The sequence below is a fragment of the Symphodus melops genome (genome assembly GCF_947650265.1).
Source record: "Symphodus melops genome assembly, chromosome: 7".
Taxonomy (NCBI): domain Eukaryota; kingdom Metazoa; phylum Chordata; class Actinopteri; order Labriformes; family Labridae; genus Symphodus; species Symphodus melops.
Genome location: NC_136697.1, coordinates 7,305,737 through 7,326,673, shown reverse-complemented (window position 1 = coordinate 7,326,673; position 20,937 = coordinate 7,305,737). Strand labels below are relative to the sequence as shown.

Here is a 20,937-nt window from a genome sequence, read left to right as displayed (position 1 = left end):
GAAAATAAAAACCTTTGAATCTTGAATATACAGTCTATGGTTAGTTAGTATGGTTTCTGTTAACCTTCAAAAATCCAAACTTCGTCAAGAGCGACAAGAAATACAAATTAATAAATTCTTTATGTTCTTAATCTTTGCTTAATTAGCAGAACCCTCTTGTTTGTTTTTTTTAAACCATTATTCACGATAAGTTGTACAGTTGCCATTATCAATGTTTATATCATAGACTGTTTATATACCCGGTCCTATTTTTTTATTTATTTATTCTGTAGACGTGTCTATAAAATACTGAACACATCTGTACGTACTTTTAACGTGTTGGATGCAGCTTTAGTGAATAAGGTTAATTTTGATTTAAAGTATTTAAGTAGTATAAAAATGATAGCCCTACGTGGATATCAATCAAACATGAACATTATTTCACTCGCTTCCCTGTGATACCCAGTATTTTTTGCATGTTTTCTCGAGATCTCGACTTTTGGGTCTCAGGATAAGAATGGCATTTTTCCCACGATCACTTAATCATCCTTTTTCACGTCAAGGGAAACCAGCATTGCTAAAGTGAGGTAAAAAAAAGATCTGGAGAAATGATACCTAATATATAAATACAATGATCAGATTACATGTTAAAAGCACTGCTTACACATGTAGAAGATTAAATCAGCACTATGACACTTTGTCCACAGGCTGGGAACAAACTGAGAGTTCCCAACAGGAGCATTGACGGCCAAAGAGAAGGAGGAAGTTTTTAAGATATCTTAAATGCTGTGATGATTAAATAAGCAGTCACACTACAGTTAATTTATTCATATCTAATTTTATTATTTTGCTAAAGCAGACATGATCAGGATGACAATGAAAAAACAAATCCTGGTTATGAAAAGGAAATCACAAAACAAGATGCATTAGACAATCAAAAAGCGACTTTGCTCCTGTGATCGTGCCTGAAGGTGCTCGAGGTGCTGAAGGTGAAATAGTGTCCCCTGAATTGGCTTTACTTCAGCAGCTTTGCAGTTGCCATGGAGGTCATGGTCGTCATGGTCGTCATGGTCATGGTCGGCACGGTGATGTCTTTAAAGATGGGCTGTGTCACAACAGAAGAAGAAACTTTGTTCTCGCTGAGAGTGCCAACGATCATCTGCCGCATCTCCCTGCTGGCATCCCCACGCACCGCCAGCAACGCCTGGATGTGCTCCTCCCTACGGGAAGCAGGAAGGACAAAAAGCCTGAGTCAAGCGTTTAGGTACACTTCATCATCAGCGCTGGCTCAGGCTCGAACCAGCTCCTGGTCAGGCTACTACAGATTTATCCTGTCAGGGATCGAACATCAAAATGCCTTCAAGTCCATGTTATCTAAACATGGTGATACGTTACAAAGCTCTCACAGCTCTTCAGTTACATTTCAACCAAAAGCTGCCAGAGCCCTTTGTTTATCACACAAACATGTTGGCTAAGACTTTTTGGTGCTGTAGAGTGGACACCTGAATGGATATGTTTAGATTTTTACACTGTCTCAAAGTTTAAAAAAAATTATTGAACACCTTTTTAATGGTCAAAACTTGATTTTAAAGGCTTGCTGTCAGATTGCTCTCCAGGCTAGAGTCACAAACTTCATCGTGACACAAGCAGAAATCTCACCTTATCAAATCCTGAAGAAATGCATCAATGAAACACACTGTATGGAAAGACTGACCTTCTCATTAAGGCTAACATGTGACCGATATATAAAAGCCTGGGATGGAGTATGTACTGTACTGAATGGAACTCCTCTTAAATGTGTTTTTTCCTCTTCTTATGTATGGCCCACATGTCATTTGTCTTGTTTTATTGTGAAAATGATCAATAATAATAAAACATCGGAGACGGTCAGTGTTTGATCATTTCTTCTTTGAATCATTGAAAAATTGAAGGGAAACTTCCCCACAGATTTGCAGGTGAAGTAGACGGTTTAAGATGGGTTCCTTCCTCTCCTACACACCTGTCTCATCAGGTTTTTTTAGAAGCTATCTTATAATAAAAGATGGAGTAGTGAAGTGAACCGAGTGGTGTGGAGACATCAATGTTTAACAGCATTTTCTGACACGGTGACACGATCATGCGATGAATAGCTCGTGTGTTGTGATGATGCGTGTCACAGAGCGTGTTACCGTGGTTACCTGATGTCGGGATATTTGGTGGCCAGGGTGGTGACCTCTAAGAACAGCAGCGTGGGGTCGGTCAGCTTGAACACTTCGGCGATGGCGGCGATGGCTCCGCAGAGCGAGTCCGTGTCTTCACCCTGCAGATGAGAATCAACTGTGAGACGCGTCCTCTCGTTCTGACCCACCCTCTAAGACTTCAAACTGTTGGATCACTTGTGCACCAGGCAGCGTCGGGCTGTGTAGGAAAAAGTCTCCTGACAGGTGTCTTATTTGTTGACAACAAACGAGTTTAAGACAGCGTCACTATGTCCACGAAGACAAAACCGTCGAGCAGTGAACGCGTGATAAAATAACACCTGCTATGTTCAGCTCAGCCTGATTCCATGCGGATATTTTACAAGATGGCTGCTAAGAAAAATCAATAAAGTCGGGATGGACATTTCGTTCACTAATGCAGCGAAAACAAAAAAAGTCCACGAATTAAAAAGTCATGTGCATGTTCGAATCCTCTTTAAATGATGACACAAGTCATTTAAAATTCAGTTAATTGGCCTTAAAAAATAAAAATGGTTGGGCTTTTATTTTGAAAATTTAAACTGTCTTGAGCTGAGAGTAAAGAGTTCCATCACCATGACAACAGGGAGACAGTGAGGAAGACTACTGTATCTGCAGTGCGCCGAAAGGGACAAAAAGAGTATGCTATTAAAAAAAAAATCAATGCATGAATGTCAGACCTTTCTGTTCTGAGATGCTGACAGCTGTGATTTCTAAACCTGTAAAGTTGTTTTATATGAACATTATGAGAGGATGATATCTGCTCTAACCTCGCTGCCATGCTTCGTGTGGAATCATTTTCAACATGCTGTATGGGAGTTTATGGACCTTTTTTTTGGTTATCTGAGGATCCTACCAACACTACTAAGAGACTTACCAACAATGGGTCATGTTGTACATTTTTAGAAATGATGATCATCGTCAACAACTTTTGACAAAATCCTCAAAAATCCATCTGGCAGACCTGACTGCTGCATCCTGGTGAAAGTGATCTCCTCATTCTCACAGGATAGAAAGATGATCACTCCCTCCTGCTTGCTTTGGATTTTGTTTAGCTGAGTGTTTCCTCGACTCCACACACACATTGTGACAGTCTGCTGGATATTTACACATGCAGCTCCTCCCAGGAAAGGTTCTGCAGTTTAGTGGGACGTTCTGGGACGACTTACAGCAGCCAGCTTCCTAAAGAGGAACTTGAACTGGTCGGCCTCTTTGATCATCCGCTCGGCCCCCTCTCTCCTCTCGTCGGCGTTTTTGAAGGCGATCCTCTTCTGCATCACAGCTTTGATGTACTCCACCACCACCCTGCGCAGAGCCTCGCTCGTCATCTCCTGCACACAGGACATTCATGCAACGTAAAAAACACTCACAGGGTCCAAGTGTCAAGGACAGAACTGTTTAAAGTCAGTCAGTACCAGTAAGAGAGAGAGAGACGCAGATCTACTGTCTGACCCTTAAAGTCAGATTAGGCGATTCCAGACCTCTAATTAAGAGCAAAAACTCATTTTTCTATAAACTCTAAAAAAAGCACAAATCATGCAAGTGAAAATAAGATCGAATTTTTCCGCACTCTCGCTCGGTTGCCACAAACAAAGTGGGTTTTTTTTATCACTCAGTTCTCCATGAGGTGATCAAAACGTCGTGATTGGATGAGGAGAAAACGAGCGAGCAAATCTGCTTTCTCTGAGCTTTTCTTGAAGGAAATTCAATTTAATGTCCCTTCATAAAATTTATGTTTGAGGATGGAAGATCTTTGTGAAATCAGCGACGTAGTCGGCTACAGTGGAGCCCAAGATCTTTAAAATCACAGCGAGTGAAACGAAGGTTGTTTTTCCATTCTCTTGTTTCGGCGGGGTGGTGATGATTTAAATCACCAGAAGGATCCAGAAAGATGGAACAGAGACAGCCTGCACTCTAACCATCATCTACAGACGCTGCCTCAGGAGACCAACTGAGAGCTCTGTCTACATCGCTCTATTTCTACAATGTAGACAGTGAGCAGCGGTTTGATTAGAAACAAGAAAAGCCCCGGTGGCGTTCGTCTGCCTCGGTTTTCTCTTTGTTGGCATGGTGCAGAAAGAGTGAGACTTGTGGTTTGAACCTGATTGTAGGGTCTCTTGATCTTGTTGAAGTCGTTGAAGTAGTCCTCCACGGTCACACAGATGGTGTCCACAGCGTGAGACCCTGTCAGCCACTTCCTGGTCATCAGTTCATTCAGGTGATGCTGTTCATGCAAAGACAAAGTGAAACGCCTCAGTGCTCTATTTGTCATCAGTTCACCTGGACTCAGACGTTCTGTCTTTGTTAACACTTGAAGGATGTGACATGACAACATGGATCACAGAGATACGGGAGTCTGAGATCTCCAAACGTGGGCAGAGGAGGATTAGTGAAGGGTCTGTCCAATCTATCCCTGAAAGGATCAGACAAAGCCTCAGTCATATTATCAAACTTTACTGGACCAGCTGACCGGCTTCTTCTTAAAGCTGAAGGCTGCCGTGAGGGCAGAGCGATAAATAATAACAGAGGGGAGGGAGGATTTAAAAAAAAAAAAGAATATCTAGATTTACTCTTTAACTTCCTCCTGTTGTTTCCTTCCTGCCAGCTTTAATTCAAAGCTTCCTTCCCAGAAAAGGCACGCTCTCATCGTTTGGTTATGAGGCAGAAGACCTGGAACAAATCTCTGTCACAGACCGCTTAAACTGAAAGCAGCAGCTGGAATTAAAGGATACATGCTAAAATCATTTAGCATTTCACATCTCGACAGCATCGGAGCTGAGAGAAACCTCAGTGAGAATACATGAAGGCTTGAAATGAAACGAGAGGAAAATGTCTTGAAGAAAAACAAACCTTGTTGTTATTTGTGCACAAACAACAACCTCGCTAAGATCTGACAAACACTTATGAGGCGGAGTAACGCTTCGGCCAATAAGAGCCCCTCTTACTTCAAGGTCGAGGAAGACTTCGTCCAATAGGAACTGACATCCCTCCTTGGCCACCTCATTGAGGGTCCTCTCTATGGCGGCGTCACTGTCGGTGGGCTCTGACAGCTCCGAGTACTTCCTCTTCAGACTGTTGATGGACTCTCTGAGGAGCCAATCAAATTCATCGTTTAAAAACATACGATCACGACACAGGAGAGGCTGACACAGGCCTGGTTTCACACACTGATGGCAGAGAACTCCTCTGTGAAGAAAAGAGCTACTGACTGTCCTAAACGTCCCTACATGACGTTAACATTGCATTAAGTGTGCAATCGTAATGGACGCTGCAGGAGACACAAACAGTGAAGAAAAAACCCCAAATATGTTTAGAACTTCAAATAAAATCTTTTGTTGATTCTTGGTATTTAGTTGGTCATTAAAATCAGCCGTCACTTCTCACAATGAAAAGTTGATAGATTTGTCGCTCGAAGCTTTTGACAAAAAAAAAGCCACACAGAGGAAATGGAAAGTTGACAGATATAACGAAAAAGTCGCCAAGTTGGCCACACTGGACAGAACCTGCAACCTTCCAGTTCACTCACACACACACACACACACACACACACACACACACAGACACACACACACACACACACACACACACGATGAACAGACATGTGCTGGTGAAACAGTGAACACAGGTGCGTGCATCAGGCTCTTACTTGAATGTCTGGCAGTTGTTGATGATGGCGATCATGTACTGAACGTAACACTGAGGCAGCTGTCTGTCTCTCAGGTGCTCCTCTTTGTATACCACCGCCTCCTCCCTGTACCTGCACACACACACACACACACAGACACAAGGAGAGTATTAGTGCACTCCTCTCTCAGCACTTCACATGAGTCTGTTAGCAGTGACCCTGGTTTGAGTACACTACTAACACAATGTCTTCAGAGGCTTCAGTTCATCTCATCCTCACACTCGCTCACATCTCACAGACATTTGAGTTTGTCTTTGTGGATTAACGTCAGTTCAGAGACTTTACAGCACGAGAGGAAACAAACACTGTCAAATATACCTGATCAGGAAGGAGACCATCTGTTTCAGGCACAGCCTCAGGACCTGCTCCTTGAAGTCCCTGTTGATCTGTGCAGCCACCTGCAGGTTCTGCTCAAACATCTGGGGAGAGGGACACAGATGTAGATTAAATGAGGGGGACACAGATGTAGATTAAATGAGGGGTACACAGATGTAGATTAAATGAGGGGTACATAGTGTGTGTGTATTACTTGAAAGACAATGGCAGGCAGGGTGGTCTGGTAGTATCCGTCTTGGTCAGCCTCAGGTTCTGTTTCTTTCTGCCAGTCCTTCTTGTCCGTCTCCAGAGCTTTCCGCAGCCAGCCTGTTATGTTAGACTGAAACAAACACACACACACACACACACACTTGAGTGTGTGCACCACTGTCCCCTCACCTGTATCCATCATGAATCTATGCACACGTTCTGATCCAGTGCTGTACTGGCACCAGGAGATGAGCTGCATCCTTCCCAACACTTCCTTTAAATCACTGCACACCAATGAAAAGCTACAAAGATGAATGTTATTCAAATGAATCAGGACATTTAACTTGTCTTTAAAATCATAGCTAAGAGAAGATCAGATATCATTTATTGGGATTGGGATCATTGACAGATTCTGCATATGGTCTTTTTTGTGTGTGTGTGCGACGCTAGCTTGTTCCAGTGTAGCTGTTGTGGTTGCTAGGTTACAGGGGTGGTGCTTAAAAACAAAAGGGTTCTGGGCGGGGACAGCTGGCAACACAGACAAAGATCAAACTGTCTGATACCAGGTCAGCTGGAGCCGTCTCACCGGGCCTGTGAGTCTGTTTATAGGACGACTGTTTGATGACTGGAGCCTCGAGGGGGCAGCACACCAGGAAATGATGTCAGTTTCTATTTTTTCAAAAACACCCCTCAAGTACCTGACGATAAAACCAATGATGCTCAAACTTCCAAGTACTTTTGCCAAAACTTGTAATTGTAAAATGTTTCATTTAGCGCCTAAAGATTGATGAAGATGTTTCTGATTAATTTATTTAAATGACGAAGAACATTTTCCCACTTGGCTGTGAAAGATGAGGGAAATGCTGCTTTGGCTTCATCAATGAGGCGTGCGATCATCGCATCAGTTTGCCTCAGGATGGGTTCTAAAAACAAGGGGTTTCCTGACCCTTTTCGCAGGGTCTCTTAGTGGTGGATTTCAACATTCCCTGATTTAAGAATCGATCTGAAACTCATCCTCGCTCATCGAGAGGAGCACAGAGCGAAGGATTCACACCCAACATGTCACACGTGTTTACATGAACTCCATGACGTGTGAAGCACAGAGTCAGTGGATCAATAATTGCTAATCTACTCAAACTTATCAAAGACTGAAGAGGAGCTAAAGAAGACAAACACATTCATTTCAGTGTTGTGCAGTGTGTGGCGCTCACAGTAAACGTCCGGACGTATTTGCTGAGCAGGTCGTCCACCACATCCTCCGGCAGCAGAGGCTCCAGCTGGTTGATGTCGCACTCTGAAAGCAGCTCTGGGTGGCCCATCATCTCCGTGCTAAAACACAGATTAAAGGCAGGGGAGGTCATTTAAAAAAAAAAACCCACTAGCATGACTTTGAAAGAAGCGTTCCCTCCGTGCTCTGTCTTCACTCCGCCCCTCCCCTCTGTGCTCCCTTAGAAGCCTCGCCCCTCACTTACATGCACTAACGCCATTGGTCCAGAAGCAGATTTCAGCTCATGCTTTGAGTGTGGGCTGGTGTATACATGGGGTAAACCACGAGCAGGGAGGGCTGTGATTGGTTCATAAAACTTGAACCAAGAGCAGACATTGGTTGAAGTTTTTATGCGTTTACAAACTGCTACCGATGTTTTTGCTGATCTTTTTTCAGAGCATATGAGTTATGAATTTCCATCTGGACATGGAGACAATTTCAAACATCTTAAACAGTGTATCTGGAGAAAATGACCAACCTTACATTCAACACAGAGTTCATCTTTTGTGGTTTCCCTTTGTTTTTGATAATAGAGCAAAATGTATTCAGGACGATCATCTGATAACCGATGTAATCAAATGTCCTGACTTCCCTGAAGGAGAGGAGCGAGGTACAACACAAAGTATGGGACATCACGACTCATGATCATACGCCAGACTCAGCTCACACACCTATTTATCTGCCTTAGATAGCATCTCCTACCCGATGCTATCTGATCACTGAGCCTGTTTTATCGCTGATCCAGTCCTTACAGTTTGAGGACATTTATCACCATTCATTCTGCTGTATGCTGTGATAATTAGAGCTGGGATCACGCGTCCACCTGGTCCACGACATACATTAGCTGACGTGAATAATTTGCGTCGAAGCGTCGTCCCAAACAACCTCACTGTGCCACACAGTCCAGTGGTGGCGCTAAGTTAGCAGAGAGCTAGTCGCCAAAGACGCTATAAAACAGAAGAAGAAGAATTCACAACAACAACAACAATAGCAGCGGCCCAAATAATCGTTTGGGACAGATCTAGTGCCAATCACAAAGAAACCCGAAGTACGACCGACACACACACACACACACACACACACACACACACACACACAGTTTGTACCTCTTATATGTGTTTAGGACCCAGGTTAGCAGAGACACGATTTCGTTAGCCTCCAGGTCCTCAGAGGCCAGCTCCTTCACACGATTGGACACGGTGTTGTGGTACAGACAGAAAAACCTGCAACACACACACACACGTACATAAACACAAAGTGAAGGTTTTAAACCTGAAGGATCAGACCGACGGCTGGACGTTGGGGACCTGCCGCGTGGCAGCCGTACAGTGTGAGTTACCTGTTGAAGGTGTCGTAGTGAGGAGGGAAACACTGCACCATCAGGTTCTTCACAACAACCAGGTCGTCCAGAACGTACTTCCTGGTTATCTCCAGCAGACGAACCAGCCACATCTTATCGTTCTCCCTCGTCACTGACTGGGTGCCCTCGATGCGGGTGCTGACCGTGCCCTCCAACACCTGAACCACAAACCCATCAAACAGAAGCTACAGTAAGTGCCTCAGGGGGCGGAGTCTGCATAGTTGACCAAAGGAACGCCTTTTGGTGCGGTGACAGCAGGTAAAATGATCATGATCACTGATTCCAACACAGAGGGGTTTTTTTTATCTGTGTGTCTGTTTTGTTAATGATAACTGCACAGGTTCATTCTGTAATTATGTTTACTCTTTAGTCACATAGGAGGGCTTCTATTGTATACAGAGGGGAGGAGGACAGTGGGTGTGTAATGTAACTAATGTCTTGTGTCCTCTGCCTGTCTTTTTCTGATAATCGATGAGTAGATGTTCGGAGTCCCTCCTCTGTGTGTCACTTCCTCTTCTATGAATCAGCAGTTATAGCTATAAAAGCTCATAAGCATTAAACGGAAGCGAGACGACATGGAAGACGTCTCACCTGGAACATCTTGTCCTTCCAGCGTTTGGGTCGTCCTGGTGGAATGAAGCCGGACTGTTTCTTACGGTCAACCATGCGCCGGTCGATCTTCTCCTCCCGCTCAATGATACGAACCACCGACACCAGCATGGTGGGGTCACTGCGGACCGTGACCATGGACCTCTGCAGGACCATCCACAGCTGTTTGGCCAGCTCATCTGACAGCCCCTGAACCTGGAGGGGGAAGGTGAGGAGAGACAGCTTAAAGACTCCAGTCCCCCAGAGAGGTGAGCCAGTCATTAAATATTCAGGATGCACGATGACACACAGGTCTGTTCAAATGAGCAGATCAGTTTGATTTGATCGCTTCGTGTCCTTAACGATCCTGAAACAAGAGGACGCTGTTCAAACGAGATGAATGTGCAAAAATCGTGCATAAACCGTTACCATGCCGACGCACCCCTCTTCTGAGCGTACCAAGGAAGTGTGCCGTGAGCGCTCACACCAGTCTGAAGAAGTTCAGGGGCAGATGGTCTGAGTACGCTCCTCTGACACGACACTCACAGATAATAGATAACCGTCGAGTGTTTGTTTATTTCATGATTGTTTCATACTTATTTGTCGGGATGTAACGATTCACTCAACTCATGATAGGATTTATTTGAAGAGAATGTGGAGGTGATCGGTGCTTCTCATTGTGCCGTTGATTAAATGCTGTATCATGTTGGTTGTGCTGTTTGTGTAGTTGTCTGTCTTGTTGTGATGTTTGCACACAGTCTTTTCTGATGACGCTTGCTTATACACACACACACACACATATACCGTACACACACACACACACACACGCATATATACCGTACATACACACATCACACATATACCGTACATACACACACACACACACACATATATACAGCATTTCATCCTCCAATCAGAATCTGTCCCCCGGCTCTCCGTCTTCCACTTACGTCTTCAAAGTAGATGGAGATGAGATGCATGTCACTGGTGTTCTTGCTGTCCATGCGGAACTGTTCGTACATGAGGTCGTCCCGTGAACACTCCAGCTCGATCAGCTTCCTGTGGGCCTGCAGCAGCTCGGCCTGCTCGATCAGCTGCTGAGTGTCCGCCACGATCTCTGGTACTGAGCACAGAGGTCAAAGGTGAGCCGCATGCTGATCTCACAGAGACGGACATGAGAGCAGTCTGACAGCAGGTCGTCTGTGATCGGACACATCACTCTTTAAGTAGAAACTAAAGGAAGCTTACCGGAGAAAATGTTCTTCAGGTTCTCCACGGCGGAGGCCAGCTGGCTGTGCTGGACGACAGCATCTTTGACGTCTTTCAGGTTCTCGATGGTGTTGATGCTCTGCCTCCAGTCTTTACTCACGTCGGCCAGAGAGTTCTGGATGTCTTTGACGTCGATCAGGGCCGAGTGCAGCTGGGTCAGTCCCGTGCGAACTCCATCCAGCTGGGACTGGATGGCTGCCTGAGGGACACGGAGGTCACAGAGAAGCGTGTTACTTTAGTTTGTTTCGTTATCAGCAGGCTGTTTAAATGCTGCTACTTTAATACACGTCTGCTGGTGAGAACACGATCTCTCCTCTTCTCTAAAACAACCGGACCAACTCGTTTTATTTTCTGCCTTTTATGTCTGAACTCAGATGTGATTCTTGACTTGTCAGATGAATGTGGCTTATAATAAGTCTGAGATATTGTTCACAAGAAATTAGACACAGACACTTTGATTTGATTTGAGCAGTGAGGAAACAAAAACAATTGACTCTGTGCAGAGTTCTTCTCCAACTCCAAAATCAACAGCCTTTAAAACCTTTAAACCTTTTAAAAGGTTACAAAAACACAATAGAAAAAAAATCAGAGGGAGTTTAAAGAGTAAAGTAACAGCCTTAGCTCAACTCGTTCTTTTGGTTAAATGACCAAGTTTCAAAGTGCTAACTTCAACTGAAACAAACTCATCAGGATACATGTGCTGATCTTTCATTGACCATCCTCTTCAGATCCTATCGACAAAACAAGTCAAGTCCAGACTGTTTACAAACACAAGTGTGCACCGCAGGCTGCAGGTTAGGGACGGTGGCCCACATAGGACAATCACAACGCTACAGCCCAAATCATTTCCATGAGAGAGAAACAGGCTGCATATTCAAAAACGATGCAAATTCAAAAGAAAACCAAAAACAAGGACAGAAACATGCTGCCCGTGAAAGAACACGCAGCTACAAACGTTTTAACAGCTACGTGAACAGCAAAGACACAGAGCGACCACACACAAAGAAAATGACTGCACATCACTTCTTGTTTCTTTATGCCGTCCTGCTCAGTCCTTCTCTACTTCCACCCTGTTATGACTCTTCCTCCTCCACACTGTCATTATTCTGCCAGACTCTGTCATATCCTGAACTTGATCTCTGATAGCACTTGACACCTGCAGAAAACTCCCGAAACACTGGAGCTGAACGTGTGAACGCAGCAGGAAATGTATGCATGCATGTAAGTAAACTGCTGCATTATGTTTTCTGTCTGCCAGTTTCTTGCTTCTGTTATTTCGTTGTTAGTGTAGTACTCCGGGTATTCTGTATCTGTGAAAACGGCTTCACTGTACAAAGATCAAATGAAAGTGACGAGGCCGTCCACGGAGCACTGTGAATAGAGGATAAACTGAACAGCACACACCTTCAGCCTGGCCTCTACAGAGGCCTTCTTGCGGGCCTCTCTTCGTCTGTACTGCTCCACTTTGTCCAGCTGGTCAGATCGCTGCAGCATCCCAGCGACACGCTGCACCGCCGTGGCAACCGCCTCCCGGCTCGTCTCCTCCATGGTGTTACTATGGTGTGTTGTAGATTTTGTTACCAGTCGTATGTGAAGACTTCAAGTGAACACTTGAGACCTGAAAGAGAAAAGACACAAATTAAATAATTAAATGAATATACATACATACATATACACACACACTATATATATATATATATATATATATATATATATATATATATATATATATATATCTCATAGGGTGTCACAAAAAAGTCTGTTTTTATTTTTATTTACTAATTAAGAAAGGTTGAATGTTTTTATACAATGATGATTTGAGGTAAACAAATTACTGCTTTAAAATATAAACAACTGGTCTCAGGTGTGTGCGTGTGTGCGTGTGTGTGTGTGTGTGTGTGTGTGTGTGTGTGACATAAGTAAATGAGACGTGTGACCGAGGTCACGTGGACATTCAGTCAGATGCTCCTGTGTTTGTTTGTGTGTATTAAAGACGCAGTGTCCACACGGATGTGAACTCTTTCATTTTAATCAATAACTAATTAAGTCTGTTAATTATTGTAATAAATGTAAATATATCATAAACACTAAACAAATGTCATTTTTTCTTCTCGGCACCAGATAGCACGGTCACTCTTTTCACCATAACACTGTCACGCTAACATGTTTGTACCTTACAGAGAATAAAAAGAAATAAAACATAAGGTGTTAAGAGATGTTAAGAGGTTTAATCTTTCTCCTCATAGATTAAATTTACAACATTAGCTGAACATAAAGAGGGAGGCTAACTCCAGCGTTAGCTAAGCTTCATCCAAACAAGCTACCTTAGAAACCTTCCAGAAAAAAAGATTCTTACCTTTTAGTTAAATAATAAACGCTTTAACTATAAAATACATTTTGACAAATAAAGATAGCTATATTTATATCGGAGAATGCTGCTGTGGTTCTACTTCCGTCTTTAAGCTCCGCCCCCTCAGGAACACTTTTTCTTCTTCTTCTTCTTTAGCTGCTGATCTGTGCAGGTCCAACACCGCCACCTTCCGGTCCTGAGTGTTTACTGCAGGGCCGAAACTTTTCTCTACAAGCAGTTTAAAGGTTTAAACTTTAAACCAAGACAAAAACAAATTGAGAACACGTAAGAAATAAAAAATAAAGATAACTCTCCCTAGATCGCCAATCTTTTAGAATCTTAGATTCTAAAATATGACACAATTGTGTCGATATTTATCAAGTGGTATTTTGTATTTGTTTTTGTCTATCCATTTATCTCCCTATTTTTGGAACAGACCGTATTATTTAAGCTCTTCGATTGTGAAGCCAAAACAGATTTGATCGGCTGTGATATTTGGTGAGAGGAATGGGCAGGATTCAATAAAACTGTTACGAGACCATACAAGTTTTACTGCACAGATTCTGGCTCCAAATGAGCAGTGTCTGTGACAGGAGTATTTTACAACTTTATCCAACATGTACGTAGTTCAAGCAACATTTTTCTTACAGTCAGAACGTAATGGAAGTCTCAAATTTAGAGGAGGACCTCAAATTAAATAAACTACAAATTCCTGGTAAAGAAATAATTCAACATTTTGACAGAGTGGTAAATGATCATCAACCCAACGTCAGGTTTTAAAACCTGTATTTGTAAGTGTAGTGTAAAAGCTCAAAGTCAGATGTGTATGAGCGGCTCGGACGTATTTCAGGTGGAATTTAATGAGACACAGGTAACACATCATGATATTGAAGATATAATTTATTTGTAGAATTATGTTTCTTCATATTGACAAAAAACAAACAAAAAAAAAAAAGCAGAAATTTTTTTTTTTACCTGGGCCCTGATTTTTTTTTGTTTATCTAAAAGACTGAAAGGTAGGAGTTTTCAGAGTTACTCCAGCAGATTTCTTTACACAAGGATGCAATTTACACAGGACGAACAAGAAGGAATAATTCTGAGTGTAACCCGGTGCAGAGAGACTCGTTCAGAATAACGATGTCAGTGATGATCTGCACAAAAAATCATTACATTATACTCAACCAGGGATTTACATACCATATTCAACCCTGCAATCATGCATCATTTCGGAGTGAAACACACGGAGGACCGACGGTCACCAGTCTGCTATCGGAGGTAGAAACCGAGGAGTAAAGGAGGAAAGACGGAGGCGATGTGAGACAGAGCTGAGACAGAGTGCATGGCCAAGTGTGCACGCAGTAGGGACATCAGTTTTTCTCGTGTTTCAAAAACCTACAATCTGAGATATTTTAATGATCGATGATTCTTATTTGAGAGAGAGAGAGAGAGAGAGAGAGAGAGAGAGAGAGAGAGAGAGACAGAGAGAGAGAGACAGAGAGAGAGAGAGAGAGAGAGAGAGACAGAGAGAGAGAGAGAGACAGAGAGAGAGAGACAGAGAGAGAGAGAGAGAGAGAGAGAGACAGAGAGAGAGAGAGAGACAGAGAGAGAGAGAGAGAGAGACAGAGAGAGAGAGACAGAGAGAATTGTTGTCCAATGAAAGGAAGTTACTTCGATGTCTCTCATACACAGCAGGAGATCAGAGGAGGCAACACTGACTTCATGACACAATAAACACTCTGTCACAGTGACGTGCTGTCGATGAAGGCAGCGTGTAGGAGGCTGCTCGTAATTTTTTCGGGAAGGAAAAAGAACTCAGAAATGACCCAGGACTGTTTTTGTGGGGTAGTTTAACGATTTAACAAGGAAATGGAAGAAAATGTTTGTTGATGGCAAAACTTCAGGTGGACACATGAAGGATGATGTCACAGCTTGTTTCACTCGTCTACTGGAGAGTTTTGGTACCGATCAGTCATTTCGACCCCGACGTGTTTTTAAAAATCGAGCCCAGGGTTAAGAAGTCGTCAGTCCGGTCTGGATGTCTCCCTTCAGCACACACAGTCCTGTAGATTTTACACACACACACACACACACAGACACAGAGTCTCTCAGCTGTCCTCAGGCCTGCTCATGTCCTCTGCCTTGAAGCTGAAGGGTTTGTCGTAGCCCATCAGGTGGTTGTAGTCCTGAGGGAGGCTGAACATGTCGGGGTTCACCAGCAGACCCATGTTTCCTGCGTAGAAGGTGGTGAACATCCCGCTGACGTCGGGGATCCGCACCTGCTTCTGCTGAAACACGCTCCTCTTCTCCGTCAGGAAGACGCTGTACGTGACAGCGGTGTAGCTGTCCGTGTCCGGGTGGTGGTACAGGCGGACCACATAGCCCTTGGTGACGACGTGGAGGATGATGGGGGTTAGGAAGGTGAAGAACCCGATGATTCCGCAGAACGCGGCCTGCAGGGCAAAGCTCTGGACCCCGAGGCCGGTCTTCATGAGGATCTGAGGCATGAGGAAGAGGCTGGCCCCGCTGGTGCTGTACGAGAACAACTTGACCCCTGAGAGAACGGACACAGAGCGCAGGTTACCACTGTATAGTGACCTCGCTTTCTTTACTCTCATGAAAGTAACATTATAAAGACGGGACTCAGGTGAGTCCAGGTGAACTGGTCCACATGGATGAGTTCCTCGGCCTCGTCACTCTCACAGTCTGATCGCAAAGTTTCAATCTGACTTTACGTACAGCTTCGGTTTTGTAAAGTCTTTGTCATGGTCTTTCTACATTATCATCCGCTCTCTATTCTCCCTCAGCAAACAGACTGACGTTAAACTAACTTGACGTCTCTCTGTGAATTTATATTATAATTCCTTCAGCTCCACAGTAAGTCTTCCCAACGAGGTCATCTGTCGAGGAATAACTACAGGACTGGACGAGGACTTCACTTCTCTGACTCACCCATCTAAATGACACAGGAGACAGACTCACCTCTGACAGCTGTACCCAGGTTACCCACGTAAATCAGCTGCCCGTCTGAGGAGGGCGTTTCCATGGAGACGCATCTGATGGAGGAGCAGAGGGAAGGAGCCTACACACACGCGCGCGCACACACACACGTTAAAACTTTATGTCAGAGTTATCTGATCTGAAACATTCATGTTGTCATCAATCGTGCAGAATAAACGCCTTCATACGTCATCTTGACGTCCTGTGTGCGACCTGTTTAAAGAGTTTAACTCACCTGGTTGTTGAGGAGGATCGACCTTCTAACCGCGTGCAGCTGCTTCACTCCTCGAACACAGCACGCGCTGAACGAGCGCGCTCCAAGCCGCGCGGGCCTGACGATGGCGTTTACATTCACCGACTGATAAAGTCCACAGGGTCTTAAAGCACGGAGGACATTTACAGACAACATGTTGGATCTACCAGCGGGCCGTCCTGGGTCACTGAATTCTGCAGAGCTGCAGATACTTCCGCTTTTTTCTTCTTCTTTCTCCCAATGATGGCTGTAAATGTGTGTGACGGTGAAATACCGCCACCTACTGTTTTAAAGCGTGACAGGTCGAGCCACATTTATGTGTTGGCACATTAAAAATAAGTGCTGATCAAAGAGCTATACAAAGAATCCATCTACAGGAGTTTACAAAAGTAGAGAAATAACAGTAAAGAAAGCAAATCAAAGATTACCTCATAGAAACGATTCAAAGGACCTAAAGAGCCTCAAAGTGTTGAGGTGGGACAGAGGGGGCCGAACTGATGGAAGAGGGATTCCACTGTTTATTCTGACTGTAAAGGCACTGTGACCTTTGACCTTGAGGCGTGCGCGGGACAGCCAGGAGGCCCATGTCAATTCCTCCGTTTGCAAGATGAATAAAGGATTATCTTGTCTTATGTTAGACCATGAGGGGCCAAAATGAATAATGATAATAATAATCATAGTAGATTTCAAAATCAAGTTACAAAGTGCTTTTCAAGGACAACAATAATAAAATAAATGTAAACACAGGTAGGAAAAAGAGGTCAGTAAACGCAAAGATTAAGAAATAAAAAAAAACATTTTAAGACATTAAATTCATAAATTAAAAGAACCACAAAAGAAAAAAAATATTTTAAAGACGTTCAAGTAAAAAGTCAAATTAAAGTAAAAGGTGGAAAGGCTCATCTGTAAAAGTTTGTCTTAAGAAGGGATTTAAAAGAGATTACTGACTTGGCTGAGCTGATTTCCTCGGGCAGGTCGTTCCACATGAACGAGGAGGACAAACTTAAACCTTATTAACCAAAGAGAAACTAGAATTTAACTCACAATTACATCTATTTTATAAAAGTGTTTGTTTTGACTTCTAATAATAATGATGAAAATAATTGAGTCATCTTTCACTGACCTTTACTTTTACTGCATCACCTAGGGTTAGGGTTAGGAAAGGGTTAAAAGAATGTTTAGAATATTGTCCAAATGGACATGTATTTTGCACAGACACGCACAACTCATTTTGATTTTCTTGTTTTAGGTTTTAAGCAGAGGCAGAAAGAAGCTGATAAAAGGCGAGGACTGATAAAAAAAAAAAGGTTTGTCATCTCCACCTTCATGATAAAAGGATCCAGTCGAGTTAAGTAACCTTATTTTTCTTTTAGGTCGCCGTCAGAGGCAGAAGAAGGTAAGTTTATTGTTTTTTGTTATTTTTCCTTTTTTCCAGGTTGGACAAGAGGGCCCGGAAGGTAAGTAGAAAGTATATAAATTGTTCTTCCTTATTTCCAGGTGGATGCCAGAACATGGAGGTAAGTATAGATAAAGCTTTTAATGATAGATTTCATTTAGACCGTTGGGAGTGATTGTTTTTAGGTGCTTTATCCAATATTGTTCTGCTCTGTTCCTTTGAGCCATTGTCCAACTCAGTCTGCTCTCCAATCCCGCTATGAGCAGGTTTTCTTTCCCGTGGTGAGTGAAGTGTGTGTATAATGAAGTGTTTTTGTTTCCGTGATCAATGTGGTACAGGTGTTGTTTAAGTCTTTGGGCCGTATCCAATGATCCATTTGATCCTGTTGGATTACTTCTGAACAACTAGGACATGATGACCAAGTGTTTCTCTCCAGAATCTGTGTGAATCATGTGTGAATCATAAATCATTAAACTAAGGGGTTTTATAGCTCAGGTTCAGTCAGCAGCACCCTGCAGAGAGACACGCCCACTGTTTAACTCAAGACTGTCCTGTACAATGTCATCCTGCCAGCAGGGGGCGTCGTTCAGCCACTTCAGAACATACACATGACACCTTCCACTCATCCAATGAGGTGTATCTGCCTGAAGGGACGGCTGTTTGAAAAGTGTTCATTAAAGTGTGAATTAAAGGGGGCGTGGCATCCAGATCATTTTATTTAATGTTTTTTTATTCATCTTGTCGCCGGTTTGCAGACGTCTTGTGAGCTTCGTGGAGGCCAACAGACAGGTACAGGTGTTCTGAGGACTCTTCAATAGACTTTTTAACACATGTTCCTGACAAACCTGACGCCAGCCATCAAGTCATGAAGCTCACCAGGAACAGATTCTGCTGCGTCCACGATAATCCAGAATGATCATGAGTCAGGGTAGAAAGTCAAGGATAAATCATACATAGTGAGAGCTTATATATAGGCAGTTTTTATTTGCAGATGAACTGGTGAGCAGGGAGCAGACGGGTGTGTAGGTCAAGCACCAAGAAACACAGGAAGGTGTGTATCAACACCACAAATATTCTATTGATCGATTTTAAAATAGAAAACAAGAAGTGCATCTTTGTGTTTAAGCGCATTAAAAGCACAGAAAAAGAAGAATAACTTTGGACAAAGACAGCCAGAGTTTACACAGAAAAGGAATAATTGTTAATGACAGTTAATGGATCTTTCTTCTTCTCAGGATCAGAAACTCTTCCAGCTCAAATCAAAAACAAATCCCTGTCCAACAGGTTTATGTTGGAGGAGTTGCAGAGAAGAATCTGCAAATAATAATCCCATAATTTAGAGCTAATCTCTCTTGGAAAACTTTCAGAGGGAGATTTTTGACTCACTAGATAAAATATTTCTCCTTTACTGGTCCAGAAGAGGAACGAAGGGAGGATGGGTCAAAGGTCTGAGACAAACAGGGTGGAGTGGGATAGCTCTGTATAAGTAGGCCTGTCAGGTGCTTGAAGGTGTGGTTTGGGCGAAGTCCTGCTCCCAAACTTCATTTAACTTCATTTAGTACATACATGTATGTATGTGTTGCATTAACAGCGAACCGCCTTCAAATAGATCCCAGAGCCAACGACACAATGAAATGAGATGTTCAAGGAAATCCCATCATTAATGAACATTAAATAAAAGCTGCATCAAAAGGTATCGAGCCAAGATGTGTCGTTGGATGTGCCAATTTAAATACAGGAATTAAACAAAAGAATATGAAAGGCAACATGACAAGTTAGCTTGTTGTTTATCGGCTGACATTTTTCATAAAAGCAGCACATGTTGTAATAGCCTGTTAATGAATCCAAGCCCATTCTGTTTTTTTTATATATATATATACACATACATACATATATATATATATATATATATATATATATATATATATGTATTCATTCTGTTATGTTATTTTAAAGTTGCTGAATTCTCTATTTGAAATAAAAGCAGTGATCTTGTGTGTATCCAAAACGCTAACCCAACGACTCTCGACCTGGGAAACTCTGGACAATGACAGTCATGTTGTTCCAGCATCAAGGACGTCCTCTGCACTGTAACCAGCCTCCTTACCTGCTTCCACAGACAGCCTCAAGCAGGCACTCGACGAGCTGCTGGAGGGTGACATTAAAACAGCGTCAGCTCGTTCACCTCATTATAACTTCGCCCCACCATTCCACCTCGAGGCGTAACAGGGGCCTAAGCATCTCATCTTCAAATAGCACACAGGAAATATTCAGGCGAATTCACAGGAGGGGTTGATGATGTGTGTTTCAAGCAGCCGATGAACAATCAGTTCCCAGTGGCAATTCAAGAGTCTGATGGGGCCCCTGGGCAAAAATCCATCAAGGGCCCTCCAAAGTTCATCACCATCATGTCTCCCCGTGTCTTGACGATTACTCCTCTTCTTCTTGATTTCCTGTTTATTGTTTTCTCTCCAATAGAATTTCTCCTCTTTTTTGTTGACTTTACATGACAAACTTTGGTCTTCACAGTGAAAATGTGTGAGTGCTGTCAGGCGGTGGCCCCTTAGGGAAGCACATTTTGGGTCACTGCTTTGGCTAAAGTTTTTGAGACGTCAGAGGCCCCCCATACTGGTCTAGGACCCCAGGCAGTTCCCTGCCTTGCCTGTAGACAAGCGGCGCCTCTGCCTCTCCCCACCGACAGCGGATGCCGTCCCATGTGAGGTGTTTATGTGAACAGGGCGATTTCAGGGAACTGTGTGGTAATTTCCCAACATGTTCAAGAGTGCATGTGCGCAAACAGACAGAGTCACAGGTACCGTTAAATTCCTCCACAGTGTTCAATGTCTGGCTACTAAAGGACGAGTAAGACCAGTGTAAACCATGGGGGGAATCAGTTTTTAAAGAGAGGTTATATAATTTAATATGAAGGGGTAAATGTAGTTTAACGTCAATGGCGAATGTTGTTTGATGTCAGGGGTAAATATTGAGTCTTTGGGTTCACGTTCTGCCTCTGACCAGTAGGAACCGGTCTTCTCCCGTTCATCTGTGTCAC

General features: G+C 43.3%; 2 protein-coding genes across 2 annotated transcripts; both read right to left on the bottom strand.

Annotated features, from left to right (window-relative positions):
* Positions 1–797: 797 nt before the first annotated feature.
* On the bottom strand, positions 798–13,397 carry exoc3 (exocyst complex component 3). Its single transcript, XM_079347805.1, has 16 exons — positions 13,246–13,397; positions 12,294–12,507; positions 10,869–11,088; positions 10,571–10,743; positions 9,624–9,836; positions 9,012–9,190; positions 8,779–8,895; positions 7,617–7,734; positions 6,410–6,535; positions 6,199–6,299; positions 5,842–5,952; positions 5,141–5,282; positions 4,297–4,419; positions 3,365–3,526; positions 2,157–2,278; positions 798–1,199 (listed from the first exon to the last, which is right to left on the bottom strand). Exons 2-16 carry the CDS (start codon positions 12,435–12,437, stop codon positions 995–997), a joined length of 2,256 nt encoding a protein of 751 aa, XP_079203931.1. The 5' UTR covers positions 12,438–12,507; positions 13,246–13,397; the 3' UTR covers positions 798–994.
* A 544-nt stretch (positions 13,398–13,941) lies between these two features.
* Positions 13,942–16,761, bottom strand: tmem70 (transmembrane protein 70). Its single transcript, XM_079347827.1, has 3 exons — positions 16,472–16,761; positions 16,219–16,318; positions 13,942–15,790 (listed from the first exon to the last, which is right to left on the bottom strand). Exons 1-3 carry the CDS (start codon positions 16,643–16,645, stop codon positions 15,345–15,347), a joined length of 720 nt encoding a protein of 239 aa, XP_079203953.1. The 5' UTR covers positions 16,646–16,761; the 3' UTR covers positions 13,942–15,344.
* Between the last annotated feature and the right edge of the window lie 4,176 nt (positions 16,762–20,937).

Bases quoted from the DNA above. Each gene is read 5' to 3' on its own strand.
- exoc3 (XM_079347805.1), bottom strand. From the start codon at position 12,437: ATGGAGGAGACGAGCCGGGAGGCGGTTGCCACGGCGGTGCAGCGTGTC. The intron at 10,744-10,868 runs GTAAGCTTCCTT...CTCTGTGCTCAG, and splicing joins CCTGAAGAACATTTTCTCCG to TACCAGAGATCGTGGCGGAC. The intron at 3,527-4,296 runs GTTCAAACCACA...TCCTGTGTGCAG, and splicing joins TCAAGAGACCCTACAATCAG to GAGATGACGAGCGAGGCTCT.
- tmem70 (XM_079347827.1), bottom strand. From the start codon at position 16,645: ATGTTGTCTGTAAATGTCCTCCGTGCTTTAAGACCCTGTGGACTTTAT. The intron at 16,319-16,471 runs GTGAGTTAAACT...GCGTGTGTGTAG, and splicing joins CGATCCTCCTCAACAACCAG to GCTCCTTCCCTCTGCTCCTC. The intron at 15,791-16,218 runs GTGAGTCTGTCT...CCGTTCTCTCAG, and splicing joins CCTGGGTACAGCTGTCAGAG to GGGTCAAGTTGTTCTCGTAC.